The sequence below is a fragment of the Manis javanica genome, chromosome 14 (assembly GCF_040802235.1).
Source record: "Manis javanica isolate MJ-LG chromosome 14, MJ_LKY, whole genome shotgun sequence".
Taxonomy (NCBI): Eukaryota; Metazoa; Chordata; class Mammalia; order Pholidota; family Manidae; genus Manis; species Manis javanica.
In genome coordinates this window covers 79,891,903-79,912,704 of record NC_133169.1, presented here as the reverse complement: position 1 = coordinate 79,912,704, position 20,802 = coordinate 79,891,903, and the positions used below count along the sequence as shown (strand labels likewise).

At 45.5% G+C, this 20,802-nt stretch overlaps 1 protein-coding gene across 27 annotated transcripts in view; it reads right to left on the bottom strand.

Moving 5' to 3' along the window:
• OBSCN (obscurin, cytoskeletal calmodulin and titin-interacting RhoGEF) overlaps positions 1-20,802 on the bottom strand; it is a 157,924-nt gene that overhangs the window by 78,508 nt on the left and 58,614 nt on the right. For 22 of the 27 annotated variants that reach the window (XR_012124859.1, XR_012124860.1, XR_012124858.1 and 19 more), the window contains 7 exons: positions 20,384-20,659; positions 18,016-18,291; positions 13,702-13,977; positions 11,450-11,725; positions 7,148-7,423; positions 4,780-5,055; positions 488-763 (listed from right to left, as the gene is read on the bottom strand). Coding sequence is in view for 24 of the 27 variants with exons in the window: in XM_073221246.1 (XP_073077347.1) it covers positions 488-763; positions 4,780-5,055; positions 7,148-7,423; positions 11,450-11,725; positions 13,702-13,977; positions 18,016-18,291; positions 20,384-20,659 (1,932 nt within the window). In the remaining 3 variants the exon portion in view is untranslated. The remainder of the gene's footprint in view (positions 1-487; positions 764-4,779; positions 5,056-7,147; positions 7,424-11,449; positions 11,726-13,701; positions 13,978-18,015; positions 18,292-20,383; positions 20,660-20,802) is intronic. The other 5 variants (XM_073221233.1, XM_073221249.1, XM_073221235.1 and 2 more) reach the window with 4 other exon arrangements.

Below are 20,802 nucleotides of genomic sequence, written 5' to 3'. Positions count from 1 at the left end.
CCAAGTATGGTTGGATGGCCAGAATGTGCCCCTATTTTGGTTCAATGAAACGCAATGAGTTCTCACTAGAAAGAAGCCTCACGCGGCATTAGGTGAGCGAAATGGGAACTGCCAGGACATTCAGCAGAAGGACCTCCTGGAGTCCAGGTCAGGAGACACCGGGTCTCCCTGAGCCCGCAACCACCAGGGGCAGCCAGAGTCTGGAGACAGACAGCACCAGCGAGAGCCTGGACTGCTGCTGGGGACGTTTGCTGAAGTACCATTACATGGGAACACCACCTCAGGTGGACGAGACGGCCCTGATGCATGCAAACCCTTCCCCTCCTGTCCCCAAGGGCTCAGCACGGGACCGTGACTGGGTGGGGGAGGAGAAGTGGAGATGGAAAGAGATGAGGTGTCACTGGAAAAGCACCTGGGTCCGTCTGGGCTGTGGCCAGTCTCGTCCTTACCACCAAGCAAGGCTAACGGAGTACCACAGAGCACTGACCTGCGACGTCCAGGCGGAAGGACACCTTCTGGCCGCCGGCCTCACAGCTGTACTGCCCGGCGTCTGCCTTGCCCGCCTGCTGCACCACCAGCCGCCTGGTGCAGCCCTTGGCCTCCACGTGCACTTTCGAGCTGGAGCTCAGCTTCTTCCCGTCCTTGTACCATGTCACCTCCGTCTGGGCCTGGGCCACCTCGCAGCTCAGCATGGCGCTGGCCTCCGCCTCGGCCTGCACCTCACTGTGCACTGGCTGCTCCTTGGCAAACACCACTGAGGGCTCTGGGGACAGGCAGGGACACACAAAGACCCCATCTAAGCATGGAAATGCTGGGAAAAGAAGGACTGTATAGGGTGCCAAGTGGTCTGGAAGCTTCTCCAGGCTCTGCATCAGCTGTGTGGCCTGCAGTAGCACCACTGCCTTCCAACAAGTAACAGTGTATCGGTGTATCAGTCACTACCTGATGGGGCTGTTACAGGTGGGGATTCTGGGAAAACCCTCCCGGGGCACTGCTCCTCTAGAGGAGGACCTGTGAGGTCATGGGGCACATGCTTGCCCACCTTCCTGGACTACGAGTTTTTTCTGTAAGGTTATTCAGAGGACGTTCTTCTCTGCAATTCATGGAAACTCCTGGGGCTCGTCCTCTTACCTGCTCTTAGTGTTGTCCACTTGGAGTAACCTAGTGGAAGTGCTTTTACGTCCCTGTGGTTTTCTTCTTCATTGTCCGGTGACTAAAGAAGGTGAGCACTTTTCTCAGCCGTATGACTGGCCATTCTGTTTGCTCTTCTGTGATGACAGTAGTCCAGTCTTTTGCCCCGCTACCAATAGCACTGTATTCCTCCCTCCATTCATTTTAAGGCACTCACTCATGTGTTTACGTGTTAAAGAATGGTGACTGTGTGTTTTGTTAAGTATGTTCCCCTCTGGGTGACTTGCACTTTCACTCAGTTATGGAATCTTCTAATGAATCAAAGTTTTAGTTCTAATGCAGTCAAGTACGTCTATCTTGTTCTATTGTGGGTTAGGGGACTTGTTTTCCATTCAAGAAATCTTTCCTTGCCCTAAATCTTTTTTTTAAATTTTGGTATAATTAATCTACAATTACATGAAAGACATTATGTTTACTAGGCTCCCCCCTTCACCAAGTTCCCCCCACATATCCCTTCACAGTCACTGTCCATCAGCGTAGTAAGATGCTATAAAATCACTACTTGTCTTCTCTGTTTTGCACAGCCCTCCCCGTGCCCCCCCACACTATACATGCTAATCATAATGCCCCCTTTCTTTTTCTGTGCCCTTATCCCTCCCTTTCCACCCATCGTCCCCAGTCCCTTTCCCTTTGGTAACTGTTAGTCCATTCTTGGGTTCTGTGAGTCTGCTGCTGTTTTGTTCCTTCAGTTTTCCTTTGCTCTTATACTCCACATATGAGTGAAATCATTTGGTACTTGTCTTTCTCCACCTGGCTTAATTCACTGAGCATAATACCCTCTAGCTCCATCCATGTCGTTGCAAATGGTAGGATCTGTTTTTTTCTTATAGCTGAGTAATATTCCATTGTGTATCTGTACCACATCTTCTTTATCCATTCATCTACTGATAGACACTTAGGTTGTTTCCATATCTTGGCTATTGTAAATATCCTTAGCCTAAATCTTTAAGTAACTCATGTGATCATCTGAAGGTTTTCTGGTGTCAGCTTCTACACTGAGATCGCTAACCCTCCAGAAGTTGACTTTTGTGTGCCGCGTCAATTACCAGCACATTTTCTCCCATAGGGTTGAAAGGTCCAAGCACTGTCTATGAACACATCCTTTGTCTACTTCTTGCATAGACACCCAAGTAAGAAATCAGAGGGAGGCTCTAGTCCACCTGGGCAAGGATCTCGTTCTGAGCCCACTATTCTCTTCCTTTGATCTCATAGCTCTCCCTGCATTGAGGCCCCATTGCCTTAATTAACTGTAGCTTTACGATCATTCCTCATATCTGGCTCAGCAAATGCTCACGTTTTGCGTTCCTTCAAGAGAAAAGTGTGTTAGCTGTTCTTTGCCTTTTGATTTTTTTGATTCCTCTTATTATTTTCAAATCCACCCAAAAAATGTGTTTTGATTTTGATTAATGGACATCTTTGACATTTTCCATGGATTCCTATCCATCTATTTCAATCTCAAAAGTGTTTAATCATTTCCCTGCACAGAACCTCTTAGCACCTTTTATCACACTTGGAGTTAGAAAGTTTTGATGCTATTGCAATTCTTTTAAAACCTCATTTCCAAGTGTTTCGTGCTGGTATATATAGAAGTATTTTCTGCATATTGACTTTTTTACGCAGTAATATTTCTTCACAGTCTTATCTAATCTAATGATTTATCTCCTGGATTTTCTGAGTTTGTAATCACAACATCAGTGAACTCCACATTTATATTTTCCAAATTGTATGCCTTTTATTTAATTTGCCTCATTACTCAGCGATAACAGTGGCCTAATCATCTACAGTTAAACCTTCCAAGGTTCACTTTATGTGTGATGTTGTTCATGTTTCCTGTGGAACCATTTATCAAATCAAGAGCACCTTTATACAGCTTGTTAAGAATTTTATGGCACTAATTGATGGCAAATTTTATCAAACACTTTTCTCTACATTTATGACGTTAAATTTTAATCAAATGCTTTTATTCTGTATTGAGATAACTGCATCATTTTTTACTCTACCTGCTGACGTCAAGCTTTATATTAGTCTAACGCTTCTGTCAAACCAGACTTGCAATTCCGACTGTAGCTTCCATCATGGCGTAGCCTCCTCTGGATGTATTGCTGACTTCACCCATTCTGCTAACAATTTGTTCATGATTTTGCCCTTGACACCCTAATAGATTGGCCTTTCATTTAATTCCTCCTCCTTTTATCGTCAGTACATTTTCCGTATAAAGTGTGTTATGGAGAGTATCTCCTTTTTCTATTCAATAGAACAGTTTCCATGAGCGGAGTAATTGCTTTCCAGAATATTTGATATAGGTTACCAAGGAACTCCTGCACTTAGGACTTTTTATTATCTGTTCCACTTATTTAAAAGTCATAGAACAATCTGAGTTTTCTGTATTTTTGTGTCAGTTTTCATATAGTTTACCAGGAATTAGCCAAACTGTCACAACTTTTCAAAGTTACTGCCATACAATATTTTGTCATATACTCTTAAAAATTACAATTCACAGAGATACATAGTGTGGTTTTTGATATCAATACATACCCGCAAATCATTATATACTGAGAAAATATCAAACTGTTATGTGTTGGCACCTAGGCATCAATGTGTGATGGCAGCTCACCTCTGTTTGGTATCGAGGCTCTTAACAAAGGTAAGATCATTTGACTTTTAGACTTCTCTGCGTATCAGCCAAGGAGACACAGCTACACACTAACTATCATGAGATGCTATGAAAACAAATACTCCTTTGCCAGTCAGGGCTGCTACCACAGGCACGTCCCCAGTAGCAAGGCACGTCGGTGTGGCAGAAGCTACTTTTCCCTTCTGTTCCTAAATGTACAAGTGTAACTCAAAGGGCACCTGTGACGTTGGGCATCCGAACTGAAGACAAAGGCAAAACGTGATCTGCTTCAAACAATCCCAAGTATCACAGAGGAGCAGCTGCCAATTGTCCATTTTTTCTTCTCTCTCCACGGACATTGTAACAAAACATGCACCTGTATTGTGCTACATAAGATAACAGAGAACTTCTATGCCCCTGAAAAGGAGGCGGAGTGTCCCACACACCCCAGATTTGATAGTTATTTCAGATAATTCTGTATGACAATGTGGCCAGACTTTCCCCTAATCCAGGCTCAGTGAACCTGTCGCATCTCTCCCTGACAAGACCTGGCTTGAATTGCTGGGTGTTGTCACATGGTACATGTCAGAACATATAACGGGAGGACACTGACATAACCCAGGTGAGTGACACTTGCTCCACCCCAGACGCCAAGTGTCACGTACAGACAGAGTCCGGACACCAGGGAACACCAGGAAGGTCTGGGCCGGAGCTAGGAACGTGGGACTGAGCATTACTACGTGGAGACACCACTGGTGTTTCAGAAGTCCCCTCTCCTTTCCATGCATACCCTTCTCACCAAGCCTCCCATGGCCCAAAAGTCATACGAAAATAGGAGATGGAAGGATGGGAGATTTGAAGAGATGAAGTCTAAAGAAAGTGCACAAATGTCTGGGCTGTAAGCTGTTCCCAAGAGCATCTCCTTAGTACTAAGTACCAACGTAGTGATAACTCAGTACTCCCAAAGCACTGACCTGCCACGTCCAGGTGGAAGGACACCTTCTGGCCGCCGGCCTCACAGCTGTACTGCCCGGCATCCGTCTTCCCTGCCTGCTGCACCATCAGCCGCCTGCTGCAGCCCTTGGCCTCCACGTGCACTTTCGAGCTGGAGCTCAGCTTCTTCCCGTCCTTGTACCATGTCACCTCCGTCTGGGCCTGGGCCACCTCGCAGCTCAGCGTGGCACTGGCTCCCGCCTCGGCCTGCACCTCACTGTGCGCTGGCTGCTCCTTGGCAAACACCACCGAGGGCTCTGGGGACAGGCAGGGAAACCCAGAATCAAACACACAGGGATACAGTTCCAAATACCATCTAAGTCAGGATGGCGGCACTGAGGAAAAAAGGACTCAATGGAGAGTGGAGGGCCAGAACCCTCCCCAAGCTGTGCATACAGCTGTGTGTCCTGGAGAAGCCACACTGCCTTCTAGCAACAAGTAACAATGTAGCTGTGCATCTGTGAGTGCCCAAAGGGGCTGTTCCATGTGGGACTGTTCCATGTGGGCACGCTGGGAAAGACCTGCCCTGGCACACACTCCTCTAGGACACGATCTGCGGGGTCATGAAGCATGTACTCCTTGACCTCGCTAGGTGACACTTTTATTTTTGGTTTCTCAAAATTTGTATGGCATGAGTTAATGCTAAATTTTAGCAAACCTTATTTCTATATTTCCCATGTTAAATTCTGTCAAGCCTTTGTTCTGCATTTACTGAGGTGATCACATCATTGTTTCATTCAACCTATTAATGTCAAACTTCATATTGATCCGCTTATGTTTCTAAGGCTAAGTCAGAATTGCATTCTGGGAGTTTAACCTTCAGCATGGCGTATTATTTTCTTAATACATTGCAGAATCCAGTGCACTAATATTTGTCTCGGATTTTGCCTTGATAACTAAATAGAGTTGCCTGCAGTGTTAATTAATGTTAGGTTCCTTGTCGTATTTCGTATCCAGTTACATTACGTACAGGAAACCACTTGGAGAACGTTTCTCCTATTCTCTAGAAGGACCTCCATGAACACGGAGTAATTTCTTTCTAGACTATGTCATATGATTTACCAGTAGAACCACTGTGCTTAGATCTTTAGGGGAATATTATTTATTGTGTTTCCATTTACTTAACAGGTGACAGGGCTATGGGAATTGTCTCAATCTTCTTGTGTCACTTTTCACAGAGTTTTCTAGGAACTGGCCAACTTGGAAAAACTTTTCAGTGAAATTAATTGCCATAAAACAATTTGTCATGTTTTCTTAAGTTACCATTTGACAAAGATACAGAGTGAGTTCGCACTGCCTGTACACATCCACAACCGCTGTGTTCTGAGAACAGCAAACTGTTGTGTTCATACCTAGAGGTCAGTGTAGGACTGCAGACACTGGTATTTGACATGAAGACCCCCATAATGAAAGGGAAATCAATGTGTTTCCCAGACTTCTCTATGAACCAGCCAGGGAGGCACAAAGACACTAGCGTTAGGAAAATTCTCTAAAATATACACTGCTTTCTGAGGTAGCCGCTACTGTTCTAACAGGAACTCACGTTTAACACCGTGTGGCGATACAGTATGAGTTGCTTATTGGTTTCTGTTTCTATGTTTACAAATCAGACTCCAAGAAGAACAACACAGAGTATCCTAACCAAAGATTTAGGAAAACAAGATTTTCTTTCAAAAAGCATTCTGAACTGCACTGGTGCTTACCACTGGTGATTAGCGACCAATACGAAGCTCCTTTTTTACTAGGCACAGGCACTGCTGCAAGACACCAGCCTCCATGTTCGCACACAGAGGGAAAAGAGCAAAGAGCCTCCCAGAGCACCTGACACCACGATCAACGGAATTTTCCTTTCAGGACAATTCCAAGTATGGTTGCATGGCCAGAATGCACCCCTATTTTGGTTCAATGAAACGCAAAGAGCTCTCACTAGAAAGAAGCCTCATGCAGCATTAGGTGAGGGAAATGGGAACCGCCAGGACATTCAGCAGAAGGACCTCCTGGAGTCCAGGTCAGGAGACACCGGGTCTCCCTGAGCCTGCAACCACCAGGGGCAGCCAGAGTCTGGAGACAGGCAGCACCAGGGAGAGCCTGGACTGCTGCTGGGGACGTTTGCTGAAGTACCATTACGTGGAAACACCACCTCAGGTGGACGAGACGGCCCTGATGCATGCAAACCCTTCCCCTCCCATGCCCCTGGGCTCAGCACGGGACCGACACTGGTTGGGGGAGGAGAAGTAGAGATGGAAAGAGATGAGGTGATACCGGAAAAGCACCTGGGTCCGTCTGGGCTGTAGGCCAGTCTCATCCTTACCACCAAGCAAGGCTAATTGAGTACCACAAAGCACTGACCTGCGACGTCCAGGCGGAAGGACACCTTCTGGCCGCCGGCCTCACAGCTGTACTGCCCGGCGTCTGCTTTCCCCGCCTGCTGCACCACCAGCCGCCTGCTGCAGCCCTTGGCCTCCATGTGCACTTTCGAGCTGGAGCTCAGCTTCTTCCCGTCCTTGTACCATGTCACCTCCGTCTGGGCCTGGGCCACCTCGCAGCTCAGCGTGGCGCTGGCCCCCGCGTCGGCCTGCACCTCACTGTGTGCTGGCTGCTCCTTCGCAAACACCACCGAGGGCTCTGGGGACAGGCAGGGACACACAAGGTCAAAGACCCCATCTAAGCATGGCGATGCTGGGAAAAGAAGGACTGTATAGGGTGCCAAGTGGTCTGGAAACTTCTCTAGGCTCTGCATCAGCTGTGTGGCCTTCAGTACCTCCACTGACTTCCAACAACAAGTAACACTTTACTGGTGAATCGGTCACTGCCCAACGGGGCTGTTACAGGTGGGGATTCTGGGAAAGCCCTCCCAGGGCACTGCTCCTCTAGAGGAGGACCTGTGAGGTCATGGGGCACATGCTTGCCCCCCTTCCTGGACTAAGAGTTTCTTCTGTAAGGTTATTCAGAGGACGTCCTTCTCTGCAATTCTTGAAAACTCCTGGGGCTCGTCCTCTTACCTGCTCTTACTGTTGTCAACTCGTGGTAACCGGGTGGAAGTGCTTTTACGTCCCTGTGGTTTTCCTTTTCATTCTCCGGTGACTAATGAACATGAGGACTTGTCTCAGCAGTAAGGCTGGCCATTGTTCTTTGCTCTTCTATGATGACAGCAGCCCTGTGTTTTGCCCTGTTACCAATAGCACTGTATTCCTGCCTCCATTCATTTTAAGGCACTCACTCATGTGTTTACGTGTTAGAGAATGACGATTGTGTGTTTTGTTAAGTATGTTCCCCACTGGGCGGCTTGCCGTTTCACTCTCTTATGGAATCTTCTGATGAATCAAAGTTTTTAGTTCTAATGCAGTCAAATACGTCTATCTTGTTCTATTGTGCTAGGGGATTTTTTTTCCATTCAAGAAATCTTTCCTTGCCCTAAATCTTTTTTTTTTAATTTTGGTATAATTAATCTACAATTACGTGGAAGAAATTATGTTTACTAGGCTCCCCCCTTCACCAAGTCCCCCCCACATACCCCTTCACAGTCACTGTCCATCAGCGTAGTGAGATGCTATAAAATCACTACTTGTCTTCTCTGTGTTGCACAGCCCTCCCCGTGCCCCCACGCACTATACATGCTAATCATAATGCCCCCTTTCTTTTTCTCTGCACTTATCCCTCCCTTCCCACCCCTCCTCCGTAGTCCCTTTCCCTTTGGTAACTGTTAGTCCATTCTTGGGTTCTGTGAGTCTGCTGCTGTTTTGTTCCTTCAGTTTTCCTTTTTCTTATACTCCACATATGACTGAAATCATTTGGTACTTGTCTTTTTCCGCCTGGCCTATTTCACTGAGCATAATACCCTCTACCTGCATCCATGTTGTTGCAAATTGTAGGATCTGTTTTTTTCTTCCAGCTGAGTAATATTCCATTGTGTATATGTACCACATCTTCTTTATCCATTCATCTACTGATGGACACTTAGGTTGCTTCCATATCTTGGCTATTGTAAATATCCTTACCCTAAATCTTTAAGTAACTCACGTGATCATCTGAAGGTTTCATGGTGTCAGCTTCTACACTGAGATCGCTAACCCTCCAGAAGTTGACTTTTGTGTGCAGCGTTAATTACCAGCACATTTTCTCCCATAGGGTTGAAAGGTCCAAGCACTGTTTACGAACAAATCCTTTGTCTACTTCTTGCATAGACACCCAAGTAAGAAATCAGAGGGAGGCTCTAGTCCACCTGGGCAAGGATCTCCTTCTGAGCCCACTGTTCTCTTCCTTTGATCTCATAGCTCTCCCTGCATTGAGGCCCCATTGCCTTAATTAACTGTAGCTTTACGATCATTCCTCATATCTGGCTCAGCAAATGCTCACGTTTTGCGTTCCTTCAAGAGAAAAGTGTGTTGGCTGTTCTTTGCCTTTTGATTTTTTTGATTCCTCTTATTATTTTCAAATCCACCCAAAAAATGTGTTTTGATTTTGATTAATGGACATCTTTGACATTTTCCATGGATTCCTATCCATCTATTTCAATCTCAAAAGTGTTTAATCATTTCCCTGCACAGAACCTCTTAGCACCTTTTATCACACTTGGAGTTAGAAAGTTTTGATGCTATTGCAATTCTTTTAAAACCTCATTTCCAAGTGTTTCGTGCTGGTATATATAGAAGTATTTTCTGCATATTGACTTTTTTACACAGTAATATTTCTTCACAGTCTTATCTAATCTAATGATTTATCTCCTGGATTTTCTGAGTTTGTAATCACAACATCAGTGAACTCCACATTTATATTTTCCAAATTGTATGCCTTTTATTTAATTTGCTTCATTACTCAGCGATAACAGTGGCCTAATCATCTACAGTTAAACCTTCCAAGGTTCACTTTATGTGTGATGTTGTTCATGTTTCCTGTGGAACCATTTATCAAATCAAGAGCACCTTCATACAGCTTGTTAAGAATTTTATGGCACTAATTGATGGCAAATTTTATCAAACACTTTTCTCTACATTTATGACGTTAAATTTTAATCAAATGCTTTTATTCTGTATTGAGATAACTGCATCATTTTTTACTCTACCTGCTGACGTCAAGCTTTATATTAGTCTAACGCTTCTGTCAAACCAGACTTGCAATTCCGACTGTAGCTTCCATCATGGCGTAGCCTCCTCTGGATGTATTGCTGACTTCACCCATTCTGCTAACAATTTGTTCATGATTTTGCCCTTGACACCCTAATAGATTGGCCTTTCATTTAATTCCTCCTCCTTTTATCGTCAGTACATTTTCCGTATAAAGTGTGTTATGGAGAGTATCTCCTTTTTCTATTCAATAGAACAGTTTCCATGAGCGGAGTAATTGCTTTCCAGAATATTTGATATAGGTTACCAAGGAACTCCTGCACTTAGGACTTTTTATTATCTGTTCCACTTATTTAAAAGTCATAGAACAATCTGAGTTTTCTGTATTTTTGTGTCAGTTTTCATATAGTTTACCAGGAATTAGCCAAACTGTCACAACTTTTCAAAGTTACTGCCATACAATATTTTGTCATATACTCTTAAAAATTACAATTCACAGAGATACATAGTGCGGTTTTTGATATCAATACATACCCGCAAATCATTATATACTGAGAAAATGTCAAACTGTTATGTGCTGGCACCTGGGAGTCAATGTGTGATGGCAGCTCACCTCTGTTCGGTATCAAGACTCTTAACAGAGTTAGGATCATTTGACTTTTAGACTTCTCTGCGTATCAGCCAAGGAGACACAGCTACACACTAACTATCATGAGATGCTATGAAAACAAATACTCCTTTGCCAGTCAGAGGCTGCTACCACAGGCACGTCCCCAGTAGCAAGGCACGTCGGTGTGGCAGAAGCTACTTTTCCCTTCTGTTCCTAAATGTACAAGTGTAACTCAAAGGGCACCTGTGACGCTGGGCATCCGAACTGAAGACTAAGGCAAAACGTGATCTGCTTCAAACAATCCCAAGTATCACAGAGGACCAGTTATCAGTTGTCCATTTTTTCTTCTCTCTCCACGGACATTATAACAAAACATGCACCTGTATTGTGCTACGTAAGATAACAGAGAACTTCTATGCCCCTGAAAAGGAGGCGGAGTGTCCCACACACCTCAGATTTGATAGTTATTTCAGATAATTCTGCATCACGATGTGGCCAGACTTTCCCCTAATCCAGGCTCAGTGAACCTGTAACATCTCTCCCTGACAAGACCTGGCTTGAATTGCTGGGTGTTGTCACATGGTACATGTCAGAACATATAACGGGAGGACACTGACATAACCCAGGGGAGTGACACTTGCTCCACCCCAGACGCCAAGTGTCACGTACAGACAGAGTCCGGACACCAGGGAACACCAGGAAGGTCTGGGCCGGAGCTAGGAACGTGGGACTGAGCATTACTACGTGGAAACACCACTGGTGTTTCAGAAGTCCCCTCTCCTTTCCATGCATACCCTTCTCACCAAGCCTCCCATGGCCCAAAAGTCATATGAAAATAGGAGATGGAAGGATGGGAGATTTGAAGAGATGAAGTCTAAAGAAAGTGCACAAATGTCTGGGCTGTAAGCTGTTCCCAAGAGCATCTCCTTAGTACTAAGTACCAACGTAGTGATAACTCAGTACTCCCAAAGCACTGACCTGCCACGTCCAGGCGGAAGGACACCTTCTGGCCGCCGGCCTCACAGCTGTACTGCCCGGCGTCTGTCTTCCCCGCCTGCTGCACCACCAGCCGCCTGCTGCAGCCCTTGGCCTCCACGTGCACTTTCGAGCTGGAGCTCAGCTTCTTCCCGTCCTTGTACCATGTCACCTCCGTCTGGGCCTGGGCCACCTCGCAGCTCAGCGTGGCGCTGGCCCCCGCCTCGGCCTGCACCTCACTGTGCGCTGGCTGCTCCTTGGCAAACACCACCGAGGGCTCTGGGGACAGGCAGGGATGCACAAGGTCAGAGTCACCTTGTTAGGATGGTGGCACTGGGGAAAATAAGGCCCACATGGGGAGGCAGGAAGTCTGAACCTTAGCCAGGCTCTGGCCCAGCTATGTGGCCTGGAGAAGCCCCACCGCCTTCTCAGCAACAAGTAACAATGTATCTGTACATTCTGTCAGCGCCCCATTTTGTGTGATTAGCTGGTTCTTCCACAATAGTACTTATTAAATTGAGGAAGAACCATTATTTTTACAAGTGGATAAGAATTTCATGGGATGAAATGATGCTAATTTTGTCAACCAGTTCTCTAGATTTATGATTTTAAACTTCATCAAATGCTTTATTCTGTATTTATGGAAGTAATCACTTATTTTTTCATTCCAACTGTTACTATCATCATGCACTGCATTGATTTGCTTGTGTTTTTAACATTTAACCAGCCTTGCGATCTGGAACTATAAACCTTCATCATAGTTTATTGTGTTCTAAATACATTACTGAATTTATTTTTTACAACTTTTTTTAAACAATTGACCTTGATATCCATAATAGATGTACCTGTAATTTTAAGTCTTACTACTTGACAGATACTGGTCATCAACACTATCCTATCTCAATGAAATAAAGCAGGGAAGGATCTCCTTTTTCTATTCTCTAGAATAATCTCCATGAACATGAAATTATTTCCTTCCAGAATATTTCTCACAATTTACAAGCAGAGCCATTCAGTTATATCATTCTCTATGAGATGATTTATTATGGTTCCATTTATTTGAAAGGATATTGAACTGTTTGAGTGGTGTAAATCTTGTGCCACTTTAACATAGTTCTCTAAAAATTTGGTAGATTGGTCAAGCCTTTTCATATTTATTACCATAAAATAAATTTTCACATCCTCCTAAAATAATAATTTTAAAAGATACACAGTGGATTTCTTGGTATCTATGCACATCCACAAACAATTGCATGCTAAGAAAATATCATACTGTTATGTAGTAGCCCCACGAATCAGTGTAGACTGCAGCTCACCTTTGGCATTAAGACTCAACAAAAGGAAAATATGAACCAGTCGGAAGGGACAGACACACAAGCGTTCCTGGGAACTGCCATGGATTAGGTACTGCCTTACGAGCCAGTGGCCACTGCTACAGGAACTCATTTTAGCAAAACATGCTGGCAGAGGGTAAACTTTTCATTCCTCGTCATTTCTAAATGTACAAATGGGACTCCAAGGGGAATACTGACAGAACGTTTTCTAAGAGAAGGGAAACAAGATTTCATTTAAAGGGAGAATCCAGACCTCACGCGTGCTTATCTCAGGCCCATACTCACTAATACCCTGGCCTTTGTTTACATTGCACAGAAGTTGCAACAGAACCTGGGTCTCGATTGTACCACACATAGGCAGTCAAATAACTACTGCATCCACGCACAGGGGGGAGGCCGTCCCAGAAGGGCTAAAGCACTACGCATCCATATTTGAGTGCTGAGATATGTCCAGGTGTGCCTGCCAGAAATTTCCCCTTGTCCTGGTTTAATGAAATTCAAACATCTCTTCCTAGAGTGAATACACGTGTTTCTGGGTGAGGGTATCTGGGAGCTGCCAGGACATCCAATGGAGGGAAATTCACATATTCCAGGTGAGACATGCCTGGTCTGTGTCGTGCTCCCAGTGCAAGGAGAGCCAGAGTGCCAGACTCCAAAGAACAACCGGAGCTCCGGGCAGATTAGGAACTTAGGGCTGTGTGTGACTGTGTGGAAACACTGCTCAGGGTTGTCAGCAGCACACTCTCCCGCTTCATGCCCCTCCCATCCGGCCTCCCTTGGGCAGGCCTTGGGCAACGTACGAGAACTGGGAGGCCTGGGGCTGGAAGCGGTGAGGTCCGACAGAGGAGCTTCAGGGTCTTGAGGCAGTACATCAATCCCATCACACCTCCATACGGCTTAGACAGAACTCTGATAACTGACCTGTGACATCGAGGCGGAAGGACACCTTCTGGTCGCCGGCCTCACAGCTGTACTGCCCGGCGTCCGCCTTCCCCGCCTGCTGCACCACCAGCCGCCTGGTGCAGCCCTTGGCCTCCATGTGCACTTTCGAGGTGGAGCTCAGCTTCTTCCCGTCCTTGTACCATGTCACCTCCATCTGGGCCTGGGCCACCTCGCAGCTCAGCGTGGCGCTGGCCCCCGCCTCGGCCTGCACCTCACTGTGCGCTGGCTGATCCTTGGCAAACACCACCGAGGGCTCTGGGGACAGGCAGGGACACACAAGGTCAAAGACCCCATCTAAGCATGGACATGCTGTGCAAAGAAGGACTATATAAGGGGTCAGGTGGTCTGGAAGCTTCTCTAGGCTCTGCATCAGCTGTGTGGCCTTCAGACCTCCACTGACTTCCAACAACAAGTAACAGTGTATCAATGTAAAGGTCACTGCCCAATGGGGCTGTTACAGGTGGGGATGCTGGGAAAGCCCTCCCAGGCACTGCTCCTCTAGAGGAGGACCTGTGAGGTCATGGGGCACATGCTTGCCCCCTTCCCGCACTAGGAGTTTTTTCTGTAAGGTTATTCAGAGGACGTTCTTCTCTGCAATTCATGGAAACTCCTGGGGCTCGTTCTCTTACCTGCTCTTAGTGTTATCCACTTGGGGTAACCTGGTGGAAATGCTTTTACGTCCCTGTGGTTTTCTTTTTCATTGTCCAGTGACTAATGAAGGTGAGGCACTTTTCTCAGCACTACGGCAGGCCATTGCTCTTTGCTCTTCTGTGATGACAGTACTCCAGTGTTTTGCCCTGTTACCAATAGCACTGTATTCCTGCCTCCATTCATTTAAGGCAATGACTCATGTGTTTACGTGTTAAAGAATGGTGACTGTGTGTTTTGTTAAGTATGTTCCCCACTGGGTGACTTGCCGTTTCACTCTTTTATGGAATCTCCTGATGAATCAAACTTTTTAGTTCTAATGCAGTCAAGTACGTCTATCTTGTTCTATTGTGCTTAGGGGATTTGTTTTCCATTCAAGAAATCTTTCCTTAACCTAAATCTTTTTTTTTTAATTTTGGCATCATTAATCTACAATTACATGAAAGACATTATGTTTACTAGGCTCCCCCCTTCACCAAGTCTCCCCCACATACCCCTTCACAGTCACGGTCCATCAGTGTAGAAAGCTGCTGTAAAATCACTACTTGTCTTCTCTGTGTTGTACAGCCCTTCCTGTGCCCCCCCCACACTATATATGCTAATCATAATGCCCCCTTTCTTTTTCCTCACCCTTATCCCTCCCTTTGCAACCGTCCTCCCCAGTCCCTTTCCCTTTGATAACTGTTATTCCATTCTTGGGTTCTGTGATTCTGCTGCTGTTTTGTTCCTTCAGTTTTCCTTTGTTCTTATACTCCACATAAGAGTGAAATCATTTAGTACTTGTCTTTCTCCACCTGGCTTATTTCACTGAGCATAATACCCTTTAGCTCCATCCATGTTGTTGCAAATGGTAGGATCTGTTTTTTTCTTATAGCTGAGTAATATTCCATTGTGTATATGTACCACATCTTCTTTATCCATTCATCTACTGATGGACACTTAGGTTGTTTCCACATCTTGGCTATTGTAAATATCCTTACCCTAAATCTTTAAGTAACTCATGTGATCATCTGAAGGTTTCATGGTGTCAGCTTCTACACTGAGATCGCTAACCCTCCAGAAGTTGACTTTTGTGTGCAGCGTTAATTACCAGCACATTTTCTCCCATAGGGTGGAAAGGTCCATGCACTGTTTACGAACACATCCTTTGTCTACTTCTTGCATAGACACTCAACCAAGAAATCAGAGGGAGGCTCTAGTCCACCTGGGCAAGGATCTCGTTCTGAGCCCACTATTCTCTTCCTTTGATCTCATAGCTCTCCCTGCATTGAGGCCCCATTGCCTTAATTAACTGTAGCTTTACGATCATTCCTCATATCTGGCTCAGCAAATGCTCACGATTTGCTTTTCTTCAAGAGGAAAGTGTATTGGCTCTTCTTTGCCTTTTGATTCCACTTGTTATTTTTCAATTGACCCAAAAAATGTGTTTTGATTTTGATTAATGGACATCTTTGACATTTTCCATGGATTCCTATCCATCTATTTCAATCTCAAAAGTGTTTAATCATTTCCCTGCACAGAACCTCTTAGCACCTTTTATCACACTTGGAGTTAGAAAGTTTTGATGCTATTGCAACTCTTTTAAAACCTCATTTCCAAGTGTTTCCTGCTGGTATATATAGAGGTATTTCCTGCACATTGACTTCTTACACGATAATCTTTCTTCAGAGTCTTATCTAGTCTAATGATTTATCTCCTGGATTTTCTGAGTTTGTAATCAGAACATCAGTAAACTCCACATTTATATTTTCCAAATTGTATGCCTTTTATTTAATTTGCCTCATTACTCAGGGATTACAGTGGCCTAATCGTCTACACTTAAAGCTTCCAAGGTTCACTTTATGTGTGATGTTGTTCATGTTTCCTGTGGAACCATTTATCAAATCAAGAGCATTTATCAAATCAAAATCAAAACCTTTATACAGCTTGTTAAGAATTTTATGGCACTAATTGATGGCAAATTTTATCAAACATTTTTCTCTGCATTTATGACGTTAAATTTTAATCAAATGCTTTTATTCTGTATTGAGATAACTGCATCATTATTTACTCCACCTGCTGATGTCAAGCTTTATATTAGTCTAACACTTCTGTCAAACCAGACTTGCAATTCCGACAGTAGCTTCCATCATGGCGTAGCCTCCTCTGGATGTATTGCTGACTTCACCCATTCTGCTAACAATTTGTTCATGATTTTGCCCTTGACACCCTAATAGATTGGCCTTTCATTTAATTCCTCCTCCTTTTCTCGTCTATACGTTTTCCATATAAAGTGTGTTGTGGAGAGTATCTCCTTTTTCTATTCAATAGAACAGTTTCCATGAGCATGGAGTAACTGTTTTCCAGAATATTTGATATAGGTTACCAAGGAACTCATGCACTTAGGACTTTTTATTAACGGTTCCACTTATTTAAAAGTCATAGAACTATCTGAGTTTTCTGCATTTTTGTGTCAGTTTTCATACAGTTTACCAGGAATTAGACAAACTATCACAACTTTTCAAAGTTACTGCCATACAATATTGTGTGATATACTCTTAAAAATTACATTTCACAGAGATACATAGTGCGGTTTTTGATATCAATACATACCCGCAAATCATTATATAGTGAGGAAATGTCAAACTGTTATGTGTTGGCACCTAGGCATCAATGTGTGATGGCAGCTCACCTCTGTTCGGTATCAAGACTCTTAGCCGAGTTAAGATCATTTGACTTTTAGACTTCTCTGCGTATCAGCCAAGGAGACACAGCTACACACTAACTATCATGAGATGCTATGAAAACAAATACTCCTTTGCCAGTCAGAGGCTGCTACCACAGGCACGTCCGCAGTAGCAAGGCACGTCGGTGTGGCAGAAGCTACTTTTCCCTTCTGTTCCTAAATGTACAAGTGTAACTCAAAGGGCACCTGTGACGCTGGGCATCCGAACTGAAGACAAAGGCAAAACGTGATCTGCTTCAAACAATCCCAAGTATCACAGAGGACCAGTTATCAGTTGTCCATTTTTTCTTCTCTCTCCACGGACATTATAACAAAACATGCACCTGTATTGTGCTACATAAGATAACAGAGAGCTTCTATGCCCCTGAAAAGGAGGCGGAGTGTCCCACACACCCCAGATTTGATAGTTATTTCAGATAATTCTGCATGACAATGTGGCCAGACTTTCCCCTAATCCAGGCTCAGTGAACCTGTAACATCTCTCCCTGACAAGACCTGGCTTGAATTGCTGGGTGTTGTCACACGGCACATGTCAGAACATATATCGGGAGGACACTGACATAACCCAGGTGAGTGACACTTGCTCCACCCCAGACGCCAAGTGTCACGTACAGACAGAGTCCGGACACCAGGGAACACCAGGAAGGTCTGGGCCGGAGCTAGGAACGTGGGACTGAGCATTACTACGTGGAAACACCACTGGTGTTTCAGAAGTCCCCTCTCCTTTCCATGCATACCCTTCTCACCAAGCCTCCCATGGCCCAAAAGTCATACGAAAATAGGAGATGGAAGGATGGGAGATGTGAAGAGATGAAGTCTAAGAAAGTGCACAAATGTCTGGGCTATAAGCTGTTCCCAAGAGCATCTCCTTAGTACTAAGTACCAACGTAGTGATAACTCAGTACTCCCAAAGCACTGACCTGCCACGTCCAGGCGGAAGGACATCTTCTGGCCGCCGGCCTCACAGCTGTACTGCCCGGCGTCCGTCTTCCCCGCCTGCTGCACCACCAGCCGCCTGCTGCAGCCCTTGGCCTCCACGTGCACTTTTGAGCTGGAGCTTAGCTTCTTCCCGTCCTTGTACCATGTCACCTCCGTCTGGGCCTGGGCCACCTCGCAGCTCAGCGTGGCACTGGCCCCCGCCTCGGCCTGCACCTCACTGTGTGCTGGCTGCTCCTTGGCAAACACCACCGAGGGCTCTGGGGACAGACAGGGATACCCAGAATCAAACACACAGGGATACAGTTCCAAATACCATCTAAGTCAGGATGGCAGCACTGAGGAAAAAAGGACTCAATGGAGAGTGGAGGGCCAGAACCCTCCCCAAGCTGTGCACACAGCTGTGTGTCCTGGAGAAGCCACACTGCCTTCTAGCAACAAGTAACAATGTATCTGTGCATCTGTGAGTGCCCAAAGGGGCTGTTCCATGTGGGACTGTTCCATGTGGGCACGCTGGGAAAGACCTGCCCTGGCACACACTCCTCTAGGACACGATCTGCGGGGTCATGAAGCATGTACTCCTTGACCTCGCTAGGTGACACTTTTATTTTTGGTTTGTCAAAATTTGTATGGCATGAGTTAATGCTAAATTTTAGCAAACCTTATTTCTATATTTCCCATGTTAAATTCTGTCAAGCCTTTGTTCTGCATTTACTGAGGTGATCACATCATTGTTTCATTCAACCTATTAATGTCAAACTTCATATTGATCCGCTTATGTTTCTAAGGCTAAGTCAGAATTGCATTCTGGGAGTTTAACCTTCAGCATGGCGTATTATTTTCTTAATACATTGCAGAATCCAGTGCACTAATATTTGTCTCGGATTTTGCCTTGATAACTAAATAGAGTTGCCTGCAGTGTTAATTAATGTTAGGTTCCTTGTCGTATTTCGTATCCAGTTACATTACGTACAGGAAACCACTTGGAGAACGTTTCTCCTATTCTCTAGAAGGACCTCCATGAACACGGAGTAATTTCTTTCTAGACTATGTCATATGATTTACCAGTAGAACCACTGTGCTTAGATCTTTAGGGGAATATTATTTATTGTGTTTCCATTTACTTAACAGGTGACAGGGCTATGGGAATTGTCTCAATCTTCTTGTGTCACTTTTCACAGAGTTTTCTAGGAACTGGCCAACTTGGAAAAACTTTTCAGTGAAATTAATTGCCATAAAACAATTTGTCATGTTTTCTTAAGTTACCATTTGACAAAGATACAGAGTGAGTTCGCACTGCCTGTACACATCCACAACCGCTGTGTTCTGAGAACAGCAAACTGTTGTGTTCATACCTAGAGGTCAGTGTAGGACTGCAGACACTGGTATTTGACATGAAGACCCCCATAATGAAAGGGAAATCAATGTGTTTCCCAGACTTCTCTATGAACCAGCCAGGGAGGCACAAAGACACTAGCGTTAGGAAAATTCTCTAAAATATACACTGCTTTCTGAGGTAGCCGCTACTGTTCTAACAGGAACTCACGTTTAACACCGTGTGGCGATACAGTATGAGTTGCTTATTGGTTTCTGTTTCTATGTTTACAAATCAGACTCCAAGAAGAACAACACAGAGTATCCTAACCAAAGATTTAGGAAAACAAGATTTTCTTTCAAAAAGCATTCTGAACTGCACTGGTGCTTACCACTGGTGATTAGCGACCAATACGAAGCTCCTTTTTTACTAGGCACAGGCACTGCTGCAAGACACCAGCCTCCATGTTCGCACACAGAGGGAAAAGAGCAAAGAGCCTCCCAGAGCACCTGACACCACGATCAACGGAATTTTCCTTTCAGGACAATTCCAAGTATGGTTGCATGGCCAGAATGCACCCCTATTTTGGTTCAATGAAACGCAAAGAGCTCTCACTAGAAAGAAGCCTCATGCAGCATTAGGTGAGGGAAATGGGAACTGCCAGGACATTCAGCAGAAGGACCTCCTGGAGTCCAGGTCAGGAGACACCGGGTCTCCCTGAGCCTGCAACCACCAGGGGCAGCCAGAGTCTGGAGACAGGCAGCACCAGGGAGAGCCTGGACTGCTGCTGGGGACGTTTGCTGAAGTACCATTACGTGGAAACACCACCTCAGGTGGACGAGACGGCCCTGATGCATGCAAACCCTTCCCCTCCCATGCCCCTGGGCTCAGCACGGGACCGACACTGGTTGGGGGAGGAGAAGTAGAGATGGAAAGAGATGAGGTGATACCGGAAAAGCACCTGGGTCCGTCTGGGCTGTAGGCCAGTCTCATCCTTACCACCAAGCAAGGCTAATTGAGTACCACAAAGCACTGACCTGCGACGTCCAGGCGGAAGGACACCTTCTGGCCGCCGGCCTCACAGCTGTACTGCCCGGCGTCTGCTTTCCCCGCCTGCTGCACCACCAGCCGCCTGCTGCAGCCCTTGGCCTCCATGTGCACTTTCGAGCTGGAGCTCAGCTTCTTCCCGTCCTTGTACCATGTCACCTCCGTCTGGGCCTGGGCCACCTCGCAGCTCAGCGTGGCGCTGGCCCCCGCGTCGGCCTGCACCTCACTGTGTGCTGGCTGCTCCTTCGCAAACACCACCGAGGGCTCTGGGGACAGGCAGGGACACACAAGGTCAAAGACCCCATCTAAGCATGGCGATGCTGGGAAAAGAAGGACTGTATAGGGTGCCAAGTGGTCTGGAAACTTCTCTAGGCTCTGCATCAGCTGTGTGGCCTTCAGTACCTCCACT